The 25,001-nt window shown below is 42.1% G+C and overlaps 1 protein-coding gene across 1 annotated transcript in view; it reads right to left on the minus strand.

Moving 5' to 3' along the window:
- The window catches only part of LOC132818564 (vitellogenin-like), a 98,877-nt gene that overhangs the window by 67,007 nt on the left and 6,869 nt on the right, over window positions 1-25,001 (minus strand). Inside the window, exons 2-8 of the mRNA XM_060829621.1 lie at window positions 16,662-16,682; window positions 16,423-16,574; window positions 8,273-8,524; window positions 6,019-6,180; window positions 4,366-4,514; window positions 2,332-2,482; window positions 468-622 (exon numbers count right to left, since the gene is read on the minus strand). Coding sequence (XP_060685604.1) covers window positions 468-622; window positions 2,332-2,482; window positions 4,366-4,514; window positions 6,019-6,180; window positions 8,273-8,524; window positions 16,423-16,574; window positions 16,662-16,682 — 1,042 coding nt within the window. The remainder of the gene's footprint in view (window positions 1-467; window positions 623-2,331; window positions 2,483-4,365; window positions 4,515-6,018; window positions 6,181-8,272; window positions 8,525-16,422; window positions 16,575-16,661; window positions 16,683-25,001) is intronic.

Consider the following 25,001-nt stretch of genomic DNA (forward strand, 5'->3'; position numbering starts at 1 on the left):
TCAGTGTTGGAACTCTTGCTGTTTGTGGTATATATGCAGACTTGAATGCAGGAGGGCCGATCAGTGAGTCTGCAGATGAAACAAAAATTGGTACTCTGGTGAACAGTGAGGAGGATAGTTTTGGATTACAGGATAATATAGATGGGTTCGTCAAATGGACTGATCCATGGAAAATGGAATTCAATCCAGATAAATGTTAGGTAATGTACTTGGGCAGGACAATCAAGATAAAAGAATACATGATGAGTGGTAGGACCGTGAAGAAATACTGAGGATCAGAGGGACCTTGGAGTGTTTGTGTGTCTACTGATTCCTTAAGATATCAGGGCAGGTGGATACAATGGTTATGAAAGATACCTACCTTTATTAACCAAGGCATAAAGTTTCAAAACAGGAAGGTGATGCTAGAACTGTTTTCTTTTTCAGTATAAACCAGTAAATGAGCAATGTAAGAGTCAATTACTCACTTGAGTTCAAGGCTGTGTGACTTTCTCCACAAGGTATCGATAGTTTCTTCTGTTGTGGATCGGAGTAATTGAACAAGTTGCAGAAATTTGGCAGGGGTGTCAAAATGGATTCTGTCCTGATTGTGCTGTTCCAGATGTTTCAGGATGTCGAGAATCTACAAAATTAGGAGAGTCACTTCAAACGACTTCCAATTTCACATCTCAGAAACAGGCCAATGCAACATAATTTGGTGATTAGGTAAGAGTAATATGTGAGTGTGGCATTATCATTTTGGCTGGATGAATGGAAAGTCAGAATATTTTTTGAAAGGACTGGAAAATGTTTGCAATCAGAGAGAGTTAGGTGTCATGAATCACAGAGTTAATAAGTAAGCGTCATTAACACAATTAAGAATACAAATTGTATGTTAGCCCTCATTACAAGTATGTTGGAGTAAACACAAGGAAGTCTTGCAACAATTATATGAAGCTATGGTGGAATCAATTGCAGTACAAGATGGGCGATAAATGCTGATATAGTCAGAGACACCCATGTCCCATGCACAAACAAAATTAAACACTGCTCCATTTTAATCTCTGTACTGCAGAAAGAATGGTTCCACGGATGAGGACATTTATTAATGAGGGTAGATGTATTGAAACCTTTCTGTCCGGGGAAAAAAAATGGTTAAGAGGACATCTGATTGAGATTTTTCCACAGTTTAAAGGAACAACGACAAGATGGCATATTGATTTGCAAAAAATGGGGCATGTGAACTTGATGTGCATAAAAATCTTTCACACAGTGAGTAGTTAGGGTGTAAAATCCACAGCTAGTACTCTATGGAGACAAAAAAAAAATCTGCAGATGCTGGAATCCAAAGTAGACAGGCAGGAGGCTGGAAGAACACAGGAGGCCAGGCAGCATCAGGAGGTGGAGAAGGGTTACACCCGAAAAGCCGACCTCTTCACTGCCTGATGCTGCCAGAACTGTCGTGGAGGCAGGTCAATTGAGACATTCAAAAAGGCATTGGACAATTGGACAGCAATAGTGTGTAAGGATATGGGGCAAAGCTGGGAGATTGACACTGGGTAATGATGGGCTGAAGGGCCTCCAACTGCAAAGTAACAATTCTGAGAATCTGATAAAGGATGGACTTGCTTTATACAAGGGTGTTCACACAAATCATTGCTGACTAAAGGGAGGGCAGATCTTGTAATCATGGAACACTCTCCTCACTTTAGTCAATGGGAGGTGATATTCTTTAACAAGACAGATGTATAAGTGATGTATAAGTGATGTATAAGTGATGTGTTTCTGCAATGAATAATTGGACTTTTAGGGATCGAGAACAAGACGGCATGGATTCAAGAAAGTTGGTAAAACTGCAGTACAACCAGCTCCTGATCAGGTTCTTATTGTCTTCATGCTGCCAAGGAGGGGCAGAAGCAGCTACAATAGTAACATTTAAGAAGTCACCCCCCCCCCCCCCCCCATTCTGCCCTTGATGTATAAACTCTGTGGCTGTGTGCTCTTCTGTCTCACTTCATCTGATGAAGGAGCAGCGGTCTGAGATCTTGTGATCTCAAATAAACCTGTCGGACTATGACCTGGTGTTGTGTGACTTCTGGCTTTGTCCACCTCAGTCCAACATCAGCATCGCCACAACATTTAAGAGGCATTTAGACAGACACATGAACAGACAGGGAGTACAGGGATATGGACCATTTGCAAGGGATTAGATTAGGATGGCATCATGGCAGACATAGTGGGCCAAAGGGCCTGTTCCTGAGCTGCCCTATTCTGTGTTCAGTGTTCTATGTTCTTTCAGAAGTTTATAGCTGCACCAGATGGAATAATAAGTCATCTTTTTGTGACAGTTACCACTTTTTCCACATTGTGGATTTTCATTAATTTCATTGGTTTGCCAAGTATATTCTCGTCAAAGTGATATTTCAAGGTTCCTCGATTCACAAACTGAACCTGCTGTTCATGTAGGACTACAGGCCTGATGTTTACCAGCCTGAGGTATTGCCTGTAGATGAGATGAAGAAAGGTTATTGACCGGGCAGACATTCAACCCTTACACAAATAAAAATCAGAATCCGATTATCTGATGTTGGAAAGACAAACACCCTAACCTTTTATTTAGCAGCAAGCCAGTGATAGAAATATAGGAGCAGGAGTAGGCCATTCAGCCTTTCAAGCTTGTTCTGCTATTCAATGAGATCATGGCTGAACTGTGGCCTCACTCCAAAAACCTGCCTTTGGCCCCTATCCCTTTGCTGAACATAAACGTACCTTTCTCAGGTTTTAAATTAACAACTGATCTGGCATCTGTTTGTAGAAGAGAGTTCCAAAATCTCCCACCCTTTCTGAGTAGACGTGATTCTTAACATCTCTCCTCAATGGTCTGGCCCTAATTCTCAGATGATGTCCCTAGATCTAGAATCCCCAACCAGTGGGAATAGGTTATCTTTATCTACCCCGTCTTTTCCTGTTAATATCAAGAAGACTTCAATCAGATTACCCCTAGGTCTTCTAAACTTTGGCCTAATTTGTAGAATTGCTCCTCCTAACTTAACCCCCTGAAGTCCAGGCATCATTCTTGTAAACCTACGCTGTACTCCCTCCAAGACCAATCTATCCTTCTTAAGTGTGGTACCCAGATCTGCTCACAGTGCTCCAAGTGGAATCTAACAAGGGTTTTACACAGCTGTCTGAGACTGAATTTCGAGGGCAATTTATATCAGATTGAATTTCAAACACAAGGAATCATATTTCATTACAAAGATCATGAGAAACTAAAATTAACAGGATATTGCTGTCAAGTTAAAACAATGTCTGCCTATGTATAAATGAGTAATGGAGCATATGAATTTCAGTGATGTCCCAAATACTGGAAGTTCATATCAAAAAGCATATTCCTTCATAAGAAGCAAGGTATTGACTGCACCCAACAAATCCAAACTTCCAAAACCCAAAACACAGTGCCCAATGTTAGATGTGATTCTGAAATTCCTTTTTTGCCACATAATCCTGAGTGTACTATGCATTATGCTGACCAATCAATACAAGACAGGCATTGGGCTCTCAATTTGGCACACTTTTGAGTACTGAAAGCTACACATATTAACAAACAGGGCCCTGTGTTTGGCAGAGAGAAAGAAGATGAACACACACTGCCTGTACCAACTCAACAGAATAGGGGATGGTCATTCCCTGGTTCATTTCTCAGAGCAAGGCCCTGACCCATCAGAGTCAACCAGTTAGGTTTAAGCTTTGGGGTGGCATGGTGGCTCAGTGGTTAGTACTTCTGTCTCACAGCACCAGGGTTCTATGTTCAATTCCACCCTTGGGCTAATGTGTGGAATTTGCACATTCTCCACGTGTCTGTGTGGGTTTCCTCCGGGTGCTCTGGTATCCTCCCACAGTCCAAAGATGTGCAGGTTGGGTGGATTGGCCATGCTAAATCACCCATAATGAACAGGAATTTGCAGTACAATTCACACCTAAATTTCATCCTCCAAAATGCAACACTTGGCATTGCCTGGATTAAACTCCATCCTGCCATTCCTGTGCCCAAGTCACTAATCTATCTATATCTTGTTGCATCCTTTCAAAATCATCAGCACGATCATTAACTCCTCCAGTCTTCGTGTCATCTGCAAACTTACTAATCTTACACATTTTAATAAACTTCCAGATCATCTATATGTACTATAAACAGCAGAGGACCTAAGACTGATCCCTGTGGAATACCATCAGTTACCGGTCTCCATTCTGAATAACACCCTTCCACAGCTACACTCTGTCTTCTATGACCAAGCTAGATTTGTATCCAACTAGCCAGCCCACCTTGAATGCCATGTAATTTTAGTACAAAGACTACAGATAGGTTCATATCCAAAGACTAACCTTGCTTTCATGACAGCAGCTCCATAATGTTCATTGAAAGGTGTAAATTGATGCACTTCATGAACCCTTGCTTCCTGAAGAATTGCACCAGCTGCTGTAGGTTTTAGGATATGGGTGAAGGTAGCAGACGCACGTATATTCCTATTGCTCTGAAGATAGGAACAACATAACGTTATCGTTTTATGCACCTCCACTCAGAGCATCAACAACAATTTGCATTTTGTGGTTTTCTTGATGCAATTAAATGTCTACACAGTGCTTCCCAGAAATGGTGTGAGGTAATATTAGGACTGATGTCCTGAAACTCCGTCAGAAAGGATGTTTGAGGATAATATTAAAGTAGGATGGCATAATAGAGGTAGAGAGATTTAGCAATAATGTTTCACTGCCTATGTCCCTCAGAGTTAATGAATGGTAACCAATGGTGGGGTGAGTAAGACTGGAGGTGATCAGAATTAGAAGAGCACCGATATCTGAGAGGGTGTTATGGCTGGTGGGCATTGAAAAAGACTGGGACTAAGCCATGGAAGGGTTTGAGAATAATTATACAGAAGTTAAAATCAAGGCAGTGCTTAACTGAGACTGAGTGTGGGCCTATGAATACAGGTTTGAAAGGTGAACACTAACATGGATGGACATTGAGATCATGTATTGGACTTAACAGCCATCTCAGAGCTCAAATCCAGAATCAAGCTCAACAGTGAGCAAGTCACCATCACTCTTGAGGGACTGCCTACGAAAGGAGATAGTGATCAGGACTTGGTGAGAGTTAGGGCAAGTCCACAAGGGGAGGCAATGGCCTAGTTGTATTATCGCTGGACTGTTAATCCTTGTAATGTTCTGGGTTTGAATCTTGCCATGGTAGATGGTGGAACTTGAATTCAATACAAATGTAGAATTAAGAGTCCAACGCCAACCATTTTCGATTGTTGTGAAAAATCATCTGGGTCACTAATGCCTTTAGGGAAGGAACCTACCATCTTTACCTGACTCCAGACCCACAGCAATGTGGTTGACTCTTAACTGGTCTCTGGGCAATTAATGATGGGCAATAAATGCTAGCCTAGCCAGTGATGCCTACAACCTGTGAATGAGTATTAAAATAAAATTAGATGGAATTACATGGAGGGGAGAATATGGAACAGCCAACCAGGGATACTTTGAAATAATCAAACCTACAAGTAACAAGTATTTTTTGGACAAATTTTGTTGGTTCATGGAAGAGTTTGCAAGTTAATTTTCATGAAAGATTGCAGACTAACCCAACCAGTCTAATTTTGTGCTACATTCATGCCCAGTTTCCAGAATGCAGTCAAACACAAACTTTAGCAGTTTTTGAGAAGATTTGTAGCTAAGGTTGATGCTAAGTATGGACTTTAGCTCGCTGAGCTGCAAGGGTTGTTTTCAGAGGTTTCATACCGTGACAAGGTGACATCATCAGTGAGAGAGTCCAGTGAGGCGCTGGTAGTATGTACACTTCACCGGAGTCTCTCACTGATGATGTTACCTGTCAAGGTGATGAAACCTCTGAAAATGACCCTTCCAGCTCAGCGAGCTAACTTACAAACTCTAGCCCTTGCTTTTGTTATGAGTTTTGGGGATAACAGTTAGTTTTATGAGGAGAGAAGAAAGTTCTGAATTGATGAAGTTTACCTGTTGGCAGATAGGGCAGAGTTCAGCATAGACTGCACCAGTGAATCTCATAACTTTCTCCTTACAGTTATTCAAGTCTTTGGACTTGGTGACAGTAATTCGGTTAGATTTCTTGTTTTCCTGAATGATGTAATTTGTGAGACAAACACCTTCAATCCCAGCCTGTAGATGGGAAAAGAAATGGCTTTATTTCAAGGAGATTGCAATGCACCCAGATGGAAAAAATCAGCTCTTAAAATGCAAATAGTTGGAAATGATCAGACTAGTTTTCCATTCTGAATCATACAACAAATCAGATAGCATGTCTCATTCACCAGTTAAATGGTTTATCATTTCTGGGCAAGAATAAGACCAGATGACCTGAAGCAATAGGAACAAAAGTAAGATCTTCAGCCCTTCAATTCAATAGGATCACAGATGATCCAACAGTCCTCACTCCCATTTTGCCACATTTTCCCTGTAACCCTTGATTCTCTGACTGATCGAGAATAAGGAAATTTTGCTGCTACTGTATAAGGTTTTGCTGGAACCACATCTCAGGTAATGCACAGCTTTGGGGTTTTTTAATGTTATGGATTGCAGGTGGCACAGCAGGGTTCACTAGGATGGCTCTTGCAGTGAGAGAAATGCCCTTCAAAGAGGGACTGAGTAAAATGGGTTTATATTCTCTGAAGTTTAGAAGAATGAGATGTGACCTATCGAAACGGAGAACGATGTGGAAAGGCTGGTGGGTGAAATACAGAGATTGTCTTCCTTGCCTCAAGGAATCTACGTCACAGTCTCAGGTTGATTATTTCAGACTGAGACTGTACTTTATATCAATGATTTGGAAGAGAGTGTAAGTGGTCTGATTACTAAGTTTGCAGATGACACAAAGAATGGGGGAGCTACCAAGAGTGAGGGGAATTACCAGCAGGAGAATGGGCTTCAGAAACTGATCAGCCATGATTGAATGGCAGGGCAGACTTGATGGGCTGAATGGCCTAATTTCTGCTTCTATGTCTTATGATACAGCAGGATTTCAATAGGCTAGAGACTTGGGTGGAGAAATGGCAGCTGGTGTTAAATCCAACCAAATGTGAGGTGATGGATTTTTGAGGATCTAATGCAGGAGGAACATCTATAATAAATGACAGAACTCTTATTAGCGTCAACATACAAGAGGGATCTAGACATACAGGTGCCCAGTTCATTTAAAGTAGCAACACAAGTGGATAAGCTGGACAAGACTCATGGTATGCTTGTCTTAATTATTCAGGGCATGGAGTATAAAAATTGGCAAATCATGTTGCAGTTGTATAGGGCTTTATTTCAATCACATTTGGAGCATTGTGTTCAGTTCTGGTGGCCACATTAACCAGGCAAATTTGGATACCAGGATGTTACCTGGTCTGGAGAGTATTAGCGATGAGGAGAAATTGGACAAACCTGGTTTGCTTTCACTCGAATTTCGGACGATGAGGGGTGACCTGATAGAATTTTACAAAATTATGAGTGGTAAGAATACAATAGAAAAGTTGGATCTTTTTCCCAGGGTAGAAATATCAATTACTAGCGGGTGTAAGTTTAAGGTAAAAGGGGATATGAGAGGCAGAGGGTGGTAAGTGCCTGAAATGCACTTTCCTCATTCCTGATGAAGGGCTTGTGCCCGAAACATTGAATTTCCTGTTCCTTGGATGCTGCCTGACCTGCTGCGCTTTAACCAGCAACACATTTTTAGCCCTGAAATGCACTGCCAGGGGAAGTGGTGGAAGTGGATACAATAGCAACATTTAAGAGGCATCTTGACAGACACATGGACAGGCAGCAAATAGGAGGATATGAACCCTGTAGAGGTGAAAGAGTTTTAGTTTAGAAAGGCATCAAGTGCCTGTGCAGTCCTGGTGGGCCGAAGGGCCTGTTGCTGTTCTGTCCTTTGTTCTATAGATGAGGAGAAATTTCTTCGCTCAAATAGTCCTCAATCTTCAGAATTTTCTAACCCAGCAAGATAGGGATGCTCAATCATGAACATATTTAAGGTTGTGACAGAGAGATTTCTGGTTTCTCAGGGATTTTGGGAATCAATGGATATGGGGAGTGACCGGGAACGTGGAGCTGAGGCAGCAGATAAACCGTGAACATTTGAATTGTGGAGTAGACTTAGAGGGCTGAATGGTCTATTCCTGCTTCTATTTCTTGTTACATTTTGCATGTAATACACAAACTAGTACCAGGGCAAGGGCCGCTAATGCAGTGGGACAAAAAAATGTGGTACCTCTTGCAGCCCATAGAAATTTTGTGATTTCTTCATGGTGATTTGAAAGATGTTGAGGATTCCACGATGAATGTTGAGGACATCTTCAAGCAGGTCTGCAGGGGCCTGGATGTTTCCCACTCGGCCATTGCTGTACTCAAACTTCACGGGCTTGGTCAGCTCTGGAGCCAGCTTCTGTGTGAGTTTATGTGACGGGATGAAGGAATCCCTGGGCCAAATGCCATTGTACTCCAGAATCTGAACATGGGAGATCTGAGAAAACAAAACAAAACCATTACGTGTTTGTTACAATAATGCTAAAAACTGTTTGGCACCGGCAGACTCAAACATTGTCTCGGAGGTTGGTAAAGAACTTAAATACAATTTTTCAAAGCTATGAAAACTCTGACTGGGGGTGGCACGGTGGCTCAGTGGATAGCACTGTTGCCTTACAGCACCAGGGTCCCAGGTTCGATTCCAGCCTCAGGTGACTGTCTGTGTGGTGTTTGCACATTCTGCGTGGGTTTCTTCTGGGTGCTCCAGTTTCCTCCCACAGTCCAAAGATGTACAGTCAGGGTGGATTGGCCATGGAAAATTGCCCATAGTATTCAGGGATTTGTAGGTTAGGTACATTAGTCAGGGGTAAGTATAGGGTAGGGGAATGGGTATGGGTGGGTTACTCTTCAGAGGGTCGGTGTGGACTTCTGTGTTACAAAAGCTGATATTTCTTAGGCCTTTGTTGTAAATGATCCTTGCCTGTACCACTTCAACAGGTGAATCATAGTAAGGAGTGTGAACTTTATCAACACAATCCTCTAACTGATGAATTATATATCAATTAGTTTTTGTTACTTGCTGTACTCAATGCAAAATCTAGTCAACCCATCCTGTTTGGCAAGTAACATCCTCAGTGAGCACCAATTTCCTTTGCTAGCTTTGATGGAATGATTTTCACCATGTATTCAATCTCTGTTTCCAAGAACAATGCAGCACAGGAACAGGCCCTTTGGCCCTCCAAGGCTGTGCCGACACATTTTGCCCTTCCATACTAAATATGACAGGATCCATATGCCTCTATTCCCTTCCTATTCATGTCTTCATACAGGTGCTTATTGAATGCTGCTATTGTGCCTGCTTCTACCATTTCCTCTGGCAATGTGTTCCAGGTACTCACCACCTTTTGTATGAAAAATATGCCTCGTCCGTCCCTTTTAACCTTCCCCGTGCCCCCGCATCTTGAACCTACTCTCTGGTAATTTACCTCTCCCTCCTGGGAAAATGTCTCATACTTTCCACTCTATCCAAGCCATTCACAATCTTATAAACTTCTATCCGGTCCCCCCGAACCTCCTGCACTTCAGTGGAAACAAACCCAGTCTATCCAACCTTCCCTCATAGCTAAAATCCCCCATACCAAGCAACATTTTGGTAAACGTTTTCTGTACCCTTTCCAAAGCATCCACATCCTTCTGGTAGACTGGTGACCAGAGTTGTATACAATATTCCAAGTGTGGCCTAAGTAAGGTTCTACAATGCTGCAGCATAACTTGCCTATCCATATACTCAATGCCCCTTCCAATGAAGACCAACATGCTACAATGTTTTGAAACTGCCTTATCTACCTGCGCTGCCACCTTCAGAGTTCTGTGGACCTGCACACTCAGATCCATCTGCATATCATTGAGTCCCACAGCATGGAAGGACGCTCTTTGGTCTAACTGGTCCATGCCGACCAAATTGTCCATTCACATTAACCCCATTTCCCTGCACTTGGCCCATATCCTTCTAAACCTTCCCTATCCATGTATTTGTCCAAATGCCTGTTCAATGTTGTAAGTGTAACCCCTCAACCACTTCTGTTGGTAACTCATTCCATATGCGTACCACCCTCTGTGTAAAAAAGTTGCCCCTCGGGTCCCCCTAACCTTAAACCCTCTAGTCCTTGATTCCCCAACCCTGGGAAAAAGACTGAGTGCATCCACCCTATCCATGCCTCTCAATGATCTTATACACTTCTATAATGTCCCCCCTCAGTCTCCTACGCTCTAAAGAAAAAAGTCCTAGCTTGCTCAACATCTCCCTATATCTCAGACCATTGAGTCCTGGCAACATCCTTGTAAATTTCTTCTACATGCTTTCCAATTTAATAACATCCTTCCTAAAGCACAGTGATCAAAACTGAACACAATACACCAAGTGCAGCCTCACTAATGTCCTGTACAACTGCACCATAACTTCCCAACTTCTATACTCAATGCCCTGACTGATGAAGGCCAGTGTGCCAAAAGCCTTCTTCACTGCCCCTGTCTACCTGAAACTCCACTTTCAGAGAACCGTGTACCTGAACTCCAAGGTCCCTCTGTTCCACTGCACTCCTTAAGGCCATCCATCATGAAACTCCTACCTTGATTTGACTTTCCAAAATGCAAGATATCACACCTAACTATCTTAAACTCTATTTGCCATTTCTCGGCCCACTTCCCCAGCTGATCAAGGTCCTGCTGCAATTTCTGATAACCTTCCTCACTGTCCACGATACCTCCTATTTTAGTGTCATCATTGATATAGATAACAAACAGCAGTGGGCCCAGCACCGACCACTGAGACACTCCACCAGTCACAGGTCTCCAGTCCGACAAGCATCCTTCCACTATTACACTCTGCTTCCTACCATCAAACCAATTGGGCATCCAGTTTGACAGCTCTCCCTGGGCCCCATGCGATCTTACCTTCCAGAGCAGTCTACCATTTGGAACCTTATCAAAGTCTTATCGAAATCCATATAGACAACATCTACCAAACTGCCCTTGTCAATCTTCCTGGTCACTTCACCAAAAATCTCTAATAAATTTGTGAGGCATGATCTCCCAAATCTTTGCTTCTAAGGGTTCTGTCATTCACTGTATAATTTCCACCTGAGCTCATTATTTTAGGTTTAAATATTAGGATGTTGCCTTATTGATACAAATTCCCCTCTATCCAGAATCTGCCTCACTGACACTGTACAACATCTCTACAATGTTCCTGAAATTTCTCAGTAACATTATTAGATCTCTATTTCCTTCCTCTAAGTACAAGAATACATAAATTAATTATCGCAGTGTTTCATTTTTAGCTGGTTGAGATGTGGGAGTATCACTTTGTGAATGGTCTCTTTTTCCTATGACTTCATTCTTATAGGCTCTGACATCTCCCATGTTTCTTGCCAGCTGACTGTTTTGCTATTTCTAAAATCTGGAGTAACTACCAGATAATTCACTTTATTAACCCTCTTAATTACCGTGTATAAAACATCGAATCTCACTTCCAGAGTCAGAAGTCAGATGTCATCAGGTTCTTGTCCAACAGGTTGATTAGAAACAGGCTTATTTTGGGCAGCACGGTGGCTCAGTGGTTAGCATTGCTGCCTTATAGCGCGAGGGACCCGGCTTCAAGTCCAGCCTCATGTGTGGAGTTTGCACATTCTCCCTGTCTGTGTGGGTCTCCTCCGGGTGCTGTGATTCCCTTCGACAATCCAAAGGTGTGCAATTTAGGTGAATTGGCCATGCTAAATTGCTCATAGTGTTCTGTGATGAGTAGGCTGGGTGCATTGTTCAGGGGTAAATGTAGGATAATAGGGTAGGGGAACGGGTTTGTGTAGGTTACTCCTCAGAGGGTCAGTGTGGACTTGTTGGGCCAAAGAGCCTGTTTCCACACTGAAGGGATTCTAATCACAAGTTTTTGGAGCATTGCCACTTCAACAAGTGAAGTCTGACTTGTGAAAACTTGTGATTTCAAATTAACCTGTTGGACTATAACCTGGTGTCACCTGACTTCTGACCTTGCTCACCCCAGTCCAATACCATGACGTCTACATCTTCATTCTCAGAGGTTCACTTTGTAGAGATAGTAACACTGGGTAAAAAAATGAGGTCTGCAGATGCTGGAGATCACAGCTGCAAATGTGTTGCTGGTCAAAGCACAGCAGGCCAGGCAGCATCTCAGGAATAGAGAATTCGACGTTTCGAGCATAAGCCCTTCATCAGGACATAAGCCATTCATAGTAACACTGGGGCTTTGTTCCCTGTTTAAAACATATTAGTTGTAATATTTTTGCTGTCAATTCTTCTTCTTCCTTTGAAGTTTTTAAATGCCTGTGTGCTACTTTACATGAACTTGAGTTTCCCAAGAAACACAATATTGAAGATTTGCTGTTTTATCTTGAAAACTTCTAAACCTGAATGAGTTTAATGGACTTTTAAACTCATGAGCATGAAACAAAGTGTACAAAACCCAATGCTTTCATTTGGGAAATCTCCAGGAGCAAATAGCAAATGTGAGGTGGTGCATTTAGACAAGGCTAATTCTAGAGTGAACTTTACAATGAACAGAAGAGCCTTGGGAAAAGTTGCTGGGCAGAGAGATTTGGAAGTGCAGGTCCATTGTACCCTGAAGGTTGCTGCACAGGTGAATAGAGTGGTCAAGGAGGCACGTAGTATGCTTGCTGAAAATGTGTTGCTGGAAAAGCGCAGCAGGTCAGGCAGCATCCAAGGAACAGGAAATTCGACGTTTTGGGCATAAGCCCTTCATCAGGAAGGGCTTATGCCCGAAACGTCGAATTTCCTGTTCCTTGGATGCTGCCTGACCTGCTGCGCTTTTCCAGCAACACATTTTCAGCTCTGATCTCCAGCATCTGCAGACCTCACTTTCTCCATATAGTATGCTTGCCTTCATTGGATGGGGTATTGAGTATAAGAGCTGGCAAGTCATGTTAAAATTGTACAAGACATTGGTTCAGCTGTATTTAGAATACTGTGTACAGTTCTGGTCACCATATTACCAAAAGGATGTGGACACTGTGGAGAGGGTGCAGAGAAGATTTACAAGGACGTTGCCTGGTATGGAAGGTGCTAGCTATGAAGACAGGTTGAGTAGGTTAGGTTTATTTTCATTAGAAAAAAGGAGATTGAGTGGTGACCTGATTAGGGCTTACAAATTATGAAGGGTATAGACAGGGTGGATAGAGACAAGCTTTTTCCCAGGGTGAAGGATTCAATAACGAGAGGTCACACTTTCAAGGTGAGAGATGGAAAGTTTAAGGGCGATACATGCGGCAAGTACTTCACACAGAGGGTGGTGGGCATTTGGAACGTGTTGCCAGCAGAGGTGGTACATGCAGGCACGGTAGATTCATTTAAGATGGGTCAGGATAAATACACGAGTGTTTGGGGAGTAAAGGGATACAGATGCTTAGGAATTGACCGACAGGTTTAGACATTACATTTGGATCGGCTCAGGCTTGGAGGGCCTGAGGGCCTGTTCCTCGGCTGTAAAGTTTCTTTGTTCTTTGTTATAAAAAAATCCAGTTGAGTAATATAAAATAAAGAGCTTTGGAGATCAGAGTGCAGCTGTGTACGTTTGTGTGACAAACTGTAGCTTAACTGAGAAGCTGTTGCCAGGCAGTTATTCTTTTTAATTCATGGATACCTCGAATCATAGAGATGTACAGTACCAAAACAGACCCTTCAGTCCAACTCGTCCACGCCAACAAGATATCCTAAATTAATCTAGTCCCATTTGCCAGCATTTGGCCCATAACTCTCCAATCCCTTCCTATCCATAAAGCCATTGGGATGCCTTTTAAATGCTGTAATTGTACCAGCCTCCATCATTTCCTCTGGCAGCTCATTCCATACACGCACCACCCTCTGCGTGAAAAAGTTGTCCCATTTTAAATCTTCCCCTTCTCAACTTATACCTATAGAACATAGAGTGCTGAATACAGTGCAGAACAGGTCCTTCGGCTCTCGATGTTGCGCTGACCTGTGAACTATTCTCAGCTCGTCCCCCTACACTATTCTAATATTATTCATGCGCTTATCCAAGGATTGTTTAAATCTCCCTAATGTGGCTGAGTTGACTACATTAGCAGGTAGGGCATTCCACACCCTTACCACTCTCTGAGTAAAGAACCTGCCTCTGACATCTGTCTTAAATCTATCACCCCTCAATTTGTAGTTATGCCCCCCTCGTACACTTTGACATCATCATCCTAGGAAAAATACTTTCACTGTCTACCCTATCTAGTCCTCTGATCATCTTGTGTGTCTCTATCAAATCCCCTCTTAGCTGCCTTCTTTCCAATGAGAACAGACCCAAGTCTCTCAGCCTTTCCTCATAAGACCTTCCCTCCAGACCAGGCAACATCCTGGTAAATCTCCTCTGCACCTTTTCCAATGCTTTCACATCCTTCCTGAAATATGGGGACCAGGACTGTACACAATATTCCAAGTGTGGCTGCACCAGCATTTTGTACAGTTGCAGCATGATATTGCGGCTCCAGAACTCAATCCATCTACAAATAAAACCTAACACACCGTATGCCTTCTTAACAGCACTATCCACCTGGGTGGCAATTTTCAGGGATCTATGTACACGGACCCCAAGATCCCTTTGCACATCCACACTACCAAGAACCTTTCCATTGACCAAGTACTCTGCTTTCCTGTTATTCTTCCCAAAGTGCATCACCTCACATTTAGCTGCATTGAACTCCATTTGCCACCTCTCAGCCCAATTCTGCAGTTTATCCAAGTTCCCCTGCAATCTGTAACATTCTTCCACACTGTCCACTACTCCACCGACTTTAGTGTCATCTGCAAATTTATTAATCCTTCCACCTATGCCTGCGGCTAAGTCATCTATACAAATGACAAACAACAGTGGTCCCAAAACAGATCCTTGTGGCACACCACTAGTAACCAGACTCCATGCTGAATATTTTCCATCAACCACCACTCACTGTCTTCTTTCAGAAAGCCAGTTTCTAACCTAAACTGCTAAATCACCTTCAATTCCATGCCTCTGCATTTTCTCCATGTGGAATTTTATCAAATGCTTTACTGAAGTCCATGTATACCACATCAACTGCCCTACCCTCATCTACATGCTTGGTCACCTTCTCAAAAAACTCGATGAGGTTTGTGAGACAATACCTGCCCTAGACAAAACCCTCTAACTTTGCCCTCTTAATTTGGAAACCCTCAACCAGTGAAAAACAACATTGGCTATTCATCCTATTCATGCCCTTCATGATTTTATAAACCTCTATAATGTGAGACCTGATACGAATATGTCTCAATAAAGTATCAAATCCAATTTCTCCAAAAGTTAGGGAGAAAAATATAAAGTAGGAGTAAGACTAGGGCTTCAATATGATTGTGGCTGATCCTCTATCTCAATCCCCTACTCATACACCGCTCCATATCCCTTGATACCTTTAGCCTCTAGAAATTTATTTTTTTCTTAAATATATTCAGTGACTTGACCTCCACAGCCTTCTGCAATTGCCCTCTCACTCAATTTGTCTAAATACCTTGAGACTCTACACATCCTTCTAATCTCTCACACTTTCCTCATAAACTTGGGAATGTTAGTTTTGATTTCTTTATCCAATTGTTGATCTGTTTTGTGAATAGCTGGGGTTTAAACATTAGCACCCAAAGTTCTCCCACTTGTCACCCACTGATTTCCATTTAGAAAATAATCAATTTATTCTTACTTTCTATTTTCTGTCTATTAACCAATTCTCACTCTGTATCAGTTTATTACCCCCAATTCAATATGCTTTGATTTACTTCATCAAATGATTTCTGAAAATTGGGAAGAAGGAATGGAAGGAATTAGTATCAGTAAAAAAGAAAGCAATAGTGCTTTAGAAAACTTAATGAGACTGAAAGTTGATAAATCCCTAGGGCCTGATAATCCCCATCCCAGGATGCTAAAGGAATTGTTTAGTTGATATCTTCCAAAATTCTATAGATTATGAGTTATTCTCAGCAGATTAAAGGGTGGAAAATGTAACCCCTCTGTATAAAAAGGAAACAGGAGAATCGAAAAGTAGTCAACCCATCAGCAGTAGGAAGTAAAAGGCTGAAATTTATTATAAAGCACGTGACAATAGATCACTTAGAAAGTGTCAACAGCATTACAGAAAACTCAACATAACTTATGAAAGGGAAGCTGTTTTTTGAGAAAATCTACAGGAGTTTCTTTGAAGATATAACAAGGAGAATAGTTGAAGCCAGTACCAAACTCTCTATGCATTTAGATTTTGTAAGTCAGCACGTTCCCTTGGATATTTCTTTGTAAGATGTAAACATTGTAAGCTGAGAGTGAGTTGAAGAAAGTACCTTAAGGATGTATGTATTCTGCCCCAATGGAATAATGCTCAGTCCACAGTTAATTCTTACACCAGCTCTGTTTAAGCCACTTTCTGGGAGTCCAGTCATAATAACACCTTCATATGTATAAACAGTCATCCTGCCTTCAGTAAAAATGGGTTCTGCAGGAAATTAAAACATCAATAAAATACCAGCATTAAACCCAACTGAGTGAAGCTGTTACTGTAAAACTTAACTGAGGCACTTACCATACTTTAACTTTTGACTGCCTAGAGAAAGAAATAAAAAAAAAGTTTAACTTAACATCAAATATCAAATGCTAAAATGAGAATAATGGATCAAGAGAAAAACATATCACAATCAGTGATGTGAACTCACCAACAAGGGATATAATCAACATGAAAACGATAGCCCTCATATTGACAATCAAATGAGATTTGGGGAATTCTGGCTTGTGATATATAAATTTAGTTCAACACCACCTGACTATGTTCATTTGTTAATTATCTTACTTCTTATGGATCACAGGGTCAAATTCTTTTTGGAATTGTACAATTAGTAAAACAAAAATCATTGATTTGACATAGATCAAATATAACAGTGCAGGTTATGATGACCTGTAGTCTTCACTGAGACAACAAATATGTGGTACATGTTTTGTTTAATCAAGTTTCTCTGTTGACTGATTGAGTTGAGTGTGAGCTGTGGGCTTGTGAAGGGCAGGTCAACTAACTGCAAAATACAGAAAATAGATGTTAATTTTGGGAAAACCTGAATTAGGAAAATTGCAATATTTTCTTAATAGTAAGAAGACCAAGAACTGTAAGACAAAGGGATTTAAGAGACTATGTATGCAAATATAATGAATGTACAGTTACAAAATGAAATATTAAAGTCTGTTTTATCCCAGCATAGCTGTAATTTAAGAGTAGCTCACCACCATATCATCCTCCCTGGCAGAGTGCAGTTATAAAGTCCCTGCTAGAATCCAGGAGCTCACCAGGTGCCTGGTCATTTAAGTAAAACTTGTGTTGGGCCGATCATCTAGCTTAATCTGTCTACATGTGTGAGCGACAACAATTAAGCAAAATGGATTTAATTGTCCAAATCTGGAAATCAGCTGACTGGGGGACTAATGCCCAGCAGCATTACAGATCTTTTTTTCACCTTTGTAATTCAAATACACATCAGCCATGATCTAATGAGTTAGGATTTGGACGAGCCAGTGTTGGACTGGGATGGACAAGGTTAAAATTCACACAACACCAATTATAGTCCAACAATGCCTCTAAGTAAACCTTTTGGACTCTAACCTGATGCTGTGTGATTTTTAACTGAATGAATTACAACAGTGTCAAAGGACAGCACACTCTCCTTTCATTCCCATGTTCTTACTTTATATTTAGTTCAAAGTAACACATCCTTATTACAGTTTTTAGATACTAATAGCACTGAAGTAGCTGCACAATGATTCCACTTTTAAAAAAAAATTGGAGCAAGAAAAGAAAATTTGAAATTTAATGTTACAAACTCCAGAAGTCGAAATGAATCCCTTATAATCCTGGGGGTTACCATTGACCAGAAACTAAACTGAACTAGCCATGTAAGTATAATGGCTACTAGAGTAGTCAGAGGCTAGGAATACTGTGGCAAGTAACTCACTCTTGACTCCCCAAAGCCTGTACACCATCTACAAGGCACAAGTCAAGAGTGTGATGGAATACTCCCCACTTGCCTGGATGGTGGCATCTCCAACAACACTCAAGAATAGAGAGGAATAGAATAGAACCCCTACCGTGGGAACAAGGCCTTTGGTCCAACAAGTCCACACCAACACTCCAACTCACCCAGACCCATTCCCCTACCCTATTAACCTGCATTTACCTCTGACTAATGCACCTAACCTGATTGGCACCACATCTACATGCCTGAATGAATAATGTCAGTCCAACCATTGGCAGGGACACAGAGGAGAATTCCTCTGTTCTCTTTTGAAGTTTTTACATCCACCATTGAAAAGGTATCTCTTCCAACAGTGCAACATTCCCCATTCTACCCAGACTGTACTGGGAGCATCGGCCCGGGAACAAAGATTCAGCCATAACCTTCTGACTCAGTGTTACAGGACTGAAATATAGCTGAGCGATCACAATATTGCAGACGTTTATGTAAAATCTTGCAGATGTAGCAAGAAGAAAGAGCCACAATTTTGCACGCCCCCAGTGGTGTACATGAAGATGAATACATAGAAACATTGAAACTAGGAACAGGAATAGGCCATTCAGCACCATTCAATATGATCCTGGCTGATCCTCTATCTCAATGCCATGTTCCCACTTTCTCCCCATACCCTTGATTCCTTTAAAATCTACAAAGTTATTTATCCCTTTCTTTAATAAATTCAATGGCTTTCCCTCCTATGGTAGAGAATTCCACAGATTCCCTTCCCTCTGAGTGAAGAAATGTTTCTGTATCGTATTTCTAAATGATGAACCCCATATCCTGAGACTGTGTCCCTGGCTCCAGACTCCCCAGCCAGGGTAAAACATGCTCCCTGCCTTTGGTCTGTCCAGCTCTGTTGAATATTATATGTTTCAATCAGATCCTCTCTCATCTTTCTAAACTCAAGAGAATACACACCCATTACAACCAACCTCTCCTCGTGAGACAGTGCTGCCATCCTGGTATTAGTTAAAAATCACAGAACACCAGGTTATCGTCCAGTCGGTTTATTTGGAAGTACTAGCTTTTGGAGGACTGATCCTTCGTCAGGTAGCTAGTGGAGCAGGATCATAGGACACAGAATTCATAGTAAAATATCAGAGTGTCATACAACTGATGCAATGTATTAAACAAACCTAGATTGCTGTTCTGTCTTTAATCACCTAGAATGGGGGATGCAGGTTTTGATTTATTAATATGCAAATCCCAGAACTTCTTTCAATTCACAGTCCCGAGATAACTCAAGGTTTTATATTAAAAAAAGTGACTTCTCATCTCATGCAATGCATCAAATGTGTAAGGTTAGAGTTTGTACTTCCAAGTAAACCTATTGGCCTATAATCTGGAGTTGTGCAATTTTTAACGTGGTTCACCCCATTCCAACACTGGCACCTCTACACCATTATCCCTGGTATTTGCCTAGTAATCCTTTGCTGCACTCTCTCTATGGCAACGATATCTTCTCTCTGGTAGGGAGACCAAACCTGCACACAGTTCTCCAGGTGTAGTCTCACCAAAGTCCTATATAACTGCAGTAAGATATCCCTACCTCTGAACTCCAATCCTAATGCAATGAAGACCAACATACCATTTGTCTTTACAATTGTTTACTGCATCCGCCTGACTACTTTCATCGACTTGGAGAAAGTGAGGACTGCAGATGATGGAGATCAGAATCAAAAAGCTTGGCGCATCCAAGGAGCAAGAGAGTCGATGTTTTGGGCATAAGCCCTTCATCCCCTCTGTATATCTACATGTCCCAGTATGCCACCATTTAAATATACTCTGCCTCTCTATTTTATTCATTGAAGTGTATAACTTTAAACTTAGCTGCGCTCTGATGTATCTGCCATGTATTTGCTCACTCATTCAACTTGCCTAAGGTACTTGGAAACCGCTCACATCCTTTTCATAACTCACAATCACCAGTGACCTAGTTCGATTCCAGACTCAGGTGACTGTCTGTGTGGAGTTTGCATGTTTTCCCCGTGTCTGTGTGGGTTTCCTCTGGGTGCTCCGGTTTCCTCCCACAACCCAAAGATGTGCTGGTCAGGTGAATTGGCCATGCTAAATTGCCCGTAGTGTTAGGTGTATTAGTCAGAGGTAAATATAGGGTAGGGGAATGGGCTGGATGGGTTACTCTTCAGAGGGACAGTGTGGATTTGCTGGGCTGAAGCACCTGTTTCCATACTGTAGAGAATCTAACTGAATCTAACAATCCTGCCCAGCCATGTGACATCAGCAAACTTGGCAACATCACATTTGGTTCCGTTTTCCAGGTCCAAGCATTGACCCTTGTGGAACTCCATCAATGTCATCTACTGCCACTCAGAAAAAGACCATTTATTCCAACTCTCCGTTTCCTGTCTATCATCTACTTTGTAACCCATGCCAATACATTCCCCCCATCCTATGTTCTTTACGTTTACCACCCACCTCTTGTGAGGGACCTTATCAAAATCCTTCTGAAAATCCAAACACCCACTGGTCATCTCCTATCTGTTCTACTCATTATATCCTCAAAATACTCCGGTACATTTGACAAGCAAGCTTTGCCTTTCATAAACCCATGTTGACTTTGTCCAATCCACTTAATGCTTTCTAGAGGTCTGTAACAGGTTTATAATTCTCTGTTGTTTTTCTTTCCCTCCTTTTTAAAATAGGTCTCCTTCCTACCGGAAAGGTGTTGTGAAACATGAAAGGGTTCAGTAAAGATCTACAAGTATGTCGCCAGGGTTGGAGGATTTGAGCTAGAGGGAGAGGCTGGACAAACTGGGACTGTTTTCACTGGAGCATCGGAGACTGAGGGGTGACCTTATAGAGGTTTATAAAATCATGAGGGGCATTGGTAGGATAAATAGACGAGGTCTTTTCCCTGAGGTGGGGGAGTCCAGAATTATCTACCATAGGTTTAGAGTGAGAAGGGAAAGATATCAAAGGGACCTAAGGGGCAACATTTTCACCCAGAGGGTGGTGCATGTGTGGAATGAACTGCCAAAGGAAGTGGTGGATGCTGGCACAATTACAACATTTAAAAGACATCTGGATGGGTACCTGAATAGGAAGCGTTTGGAGGGATATGGGCCAACTGCTGGGAAATGGGACTTGATTAATTTAGGATATTCGTTTGGCATGGATGAGTTGGACCGAAGGGTCTGTTTCCATACTGTACAGCTCTGTGACTCCTGGTTTGAGTTACAAACTAAGACCCTGCTAAATGGTTCTTTCAAATCTGATGTCAGAATTCAGGCACAGATTTAATTGAAAGTTGGAATTATCCCATTACCTGGTAAAACTTCACCATGTCTTTTTGTAATCCTCTGCAATAGAAAATGCTTTGCTATTTTAACCTTCATGCTCCTTATATCTCAATGACCTGCTGTTGGGATTTTGTGAGCCATAGGAACTTTTTGCTACAATACTCAGACAGAATTACCACCCAATAAATTGCTGCCTGTTCATTAGCTTCCATTTCCTCATTGTGACTGCGTCTTTTAGACAACACCACTCACATTTCACTTTTGATTCAACCTCTGAGCTGGTTGTTTGATACAGCACTCTCAACAGAAGATCGATCTGTTGTATGTGCATTATTTTGTTTTCTTTTTCTCTTTTTTTCTTTTTTTAAAATTTTTTACACAAAGTGCACGAATCTTTATTTAATTTCCACCACCAGGAAGAAAGGAAACACCCGAGTGGCCTGTGACAAGCAGTGCCCTTCACATCAAAGGGCAATGCTGTGTGAACAAACAGTGAAGGGGAGGGCAGGGACTAAATCAAAATAGAGTTGGAGGGGGAAATGATGCACTCCACTCCCTGCGGTGTATGTGTATTATAGAAGATGGGTCAGTTAGCTCATTGGCTGGATTGCAATGTAGAGTAATGCCAACAGGAAGAGCGCTAAATTGGGGAAAGGCCACCTACACCAAAATTCAGCAGGAGCTGGGGAATGTAGATTGGGAGCAACTGTTTGAGGGTAAATCCACATTTGATTTGTGGGAAGCTTTTAAAGAGAGGTTGATCCGAGTTCAGGAAAGGTATGTTCCTACGAAAATGAGGTATTGAAATGGCAAGGTTAGAGAATCATGGATAACAGGTGAAATTGTGAGACTAGCTCAGAGGAAAAAGGATGCGTACATAAGGTCTAGGCAACTAAAGACAGACGAAGTTTTGGAAGAATTTTGGGAATGTAGTACCAACCTGAAATGAGGAATTAAGAGGGTTAAAAGGGGTCATGCGATACCTCAGCAAACAGGGTTAAGGAAAATCCTAAAACCTTTTATTCATATATAAGGAGCAAGTGGGTAACTCGAGAAAGAGTTGGACCACTCAAGGACAAAGCAGGAAAGTTATGTGTGGAGTCACAGAAAATGGGTGAGATTCTTAATGAGTACTTTGCATCGGTATTCACCGAGGAGAGGGACATGATGGATGTTGAGGTTAGGGATAGATCTTTCAGTACTTTAGGTCAAGTTGGCATAAGGAGGGAGGAAGTGTTGTGTATTCGAAAAGGCATTAAGGTAGACAGGTCCCTCGGTCCGGATGGGATCTATCCACAAGTTAGTGAGGGAAGTGAGTGAGGAAATAGCTGGGGCTTTAACAGATATTGCAGCATCCTTAAGCATAGGGGAGGTCACAGAGGACTAGAGAATTGCTAATGTTGTCCCCTTGTTCAAGAAGGGTAGCTGGGATACTCCAGGTAATTATAGACCAGTGAGCCTGACGTCAGTGGTAGGGAAGCTGCTGGAGAAGATACTGAGGGATAGGATCTATACCCATTTGGAAGAAAATGGGCTTATCAGTAATAGGCAGCTTGGTTTTGTGCAGGGAAGGTCATGTCTTACAAACCTAATAGAATTCTTTGAGGAGGTGACAAAGTTGATTAATGGGGGAAGGGCTGTAGATGGCATATACATGGACTTTAGTAAGGTGTTTGATAAAGTTCTTCATGGTAGGCTGATGAAGAGGGAGAAGTCGCACGGGGTCCAGGGTGTTCTAGCCAGATGGATTGAGAACTAGCTGGGCAACATGAGACAGAGAGTAGTAGTAGAACGGGGTTTCTCAAAATGGAGACCTGTGACCAGTGGTGTCCCACAGGGATCTGTGCTGGGACCACTGTTGTTTGTGATATATATAAATGACTTGAAGGAGGGTACCAGCTCTTTCATTAGCAAGTTTATAGATTACACCAAGATTGGTGGAGTAGCAAAGAGTGAAGGGGACGGTTGGAGAATACAGCAGAGTATGGATAGATTGAAGAGTTGGGCAGACAATTGGCAGATGGAGTTCAATCCGGGCAAATGCGAGGTGATGCATTTTGGAAGGTCCAATTCAAGAGTGAACTATACAGTAAATGGAAAAGTCCTGGGGAAAACTGATGTACAGAGAGATCTGGGTGTTCAGATCCATTGTTTCCTGAAGGTGGCAATGCAGGTTACTAGAGTGGTCAAGAAGGTTCCTTCATCAGACGAGGTATTCAGTATGAGAGTTAGCATGTCATGTTACAGTTGTATGAGACTTTGGTTTGGCTGCATTTGGAATACTGCATACAGTTCTGGTTGCCACATTACCAAACGGATGTGGATGCTTTGGAGAGGGTGCAGAGGAGATTCACCAGAATGCTGCCTGGTATGGAGGGCGCTAGCTATGAAGAGAAATCGAATAGATTAGGATTATTTTCATTAGAAAGATGGCGGTTGAGGGGGGACTTAATTAAGGTCTACAAAATCATGAGAGGTATAGACAGGGTGGATAGCAAGAAGCTTTTTCCCAGAGTGGGGGACTCAATTACTAGGAGTCATGAGTTCAAAATGAGAGGGGAAGAGTTTAAGGGAGATATGTGTGGAAAATTTTTCATGCAGAGGATGGTGGATGCCTGGAACGCGTTGCCAGTGGAGATGGTAAAGGTGGGAACGATAGCGTCATTTAAGATATATCTAGACAGATACATGAGCGAGCAGGGGGCAGAGGGATCCTTAGAAAATAGGCAGCAGGTTCAGATAGAGAATCTGGATCAGCGCAGGCTTGGAGGGCCGAAGGGCCTGTTCCTGTGCTGTAACATTCTTCGTTTTTTTCTTCTTTAACAGTGTGGGTTCAATTTCTGCACCAGCTGATTTTATCATGAAGGACTAGGAGAAAGTGAGGACTGCAGATGATGGAGATCAGAGTCAAAAAGGGTGGTGCTGGAAAAGAACAGCAGGTCAGGCAGCATCCAAGGAGCAGAAGAATCAATAAAAGCAAATTACTACGGATGCTGGAATCTGAAACCAAAAGAGAAAATGCTGGAAAATCTCAGCAGGTCTGGGAGCATCTGTAAGGAGTGAAAAGACCAATATTTTGAGTCTAACTGACACTTTGTCAAGACCTTTTCTCTCCTTACAGACAGGAAAATCAATGTTTCGAGCAGAAGCTCTTCACCAGGAATGTCATCACAATCCTGATGAAGAGGTTCTGCCCGAAACATCGACTCTCCTGCTCCTCAGATGTGCCTGACCAGCTGTGCTTTTCCAGCACCATCCTTGCTTTATCGTGAAGGATTCTCTTTCTCAACTTCTCTGCTTAGCTGAGGCAAGGTGACCCTCAGGTTAAACCAGCATCAATTGTCTCTCCAATGAGAGAGCAGCCCTGTGGTCTGGTGAGACTATGGCGAATGTTTTATGGAAGTTAGGCTAAACATATCGGTGCTATTCTTTTTTCCTTCATTTTCACTTATATTTTCAAAAACAAGGCATCTCCCCTGTTCATGGACTTTTCTCTTTCCTGTCTAATTGGAAAGGCCTGAAATCCAGTCGCAACACAATCAGGACACAACGTCCCTCTTGGAGCATTAGTTTCTTTTGGTTGGTTCAATCCCCTCAATAAGACCA

The sequence above is a fragment of the Hemiscyllium ocellatum genome, chromosome 9 (genome assembly GCF_020745735.1).
Source record: "Hemiscyllium ocellatum isolate sHemOce1 chromosome 9, sHemOce1.pat.X.cur, whole genome shotgun sequence".
Classification (NCBI taxonomy): Eukaryota; Metazoa; Chordata; class Chondrichthyes; order Orectolobiformes; family Hemiscylliidae; genus Hemiscyllium; species Hemiscyllium ocellatum.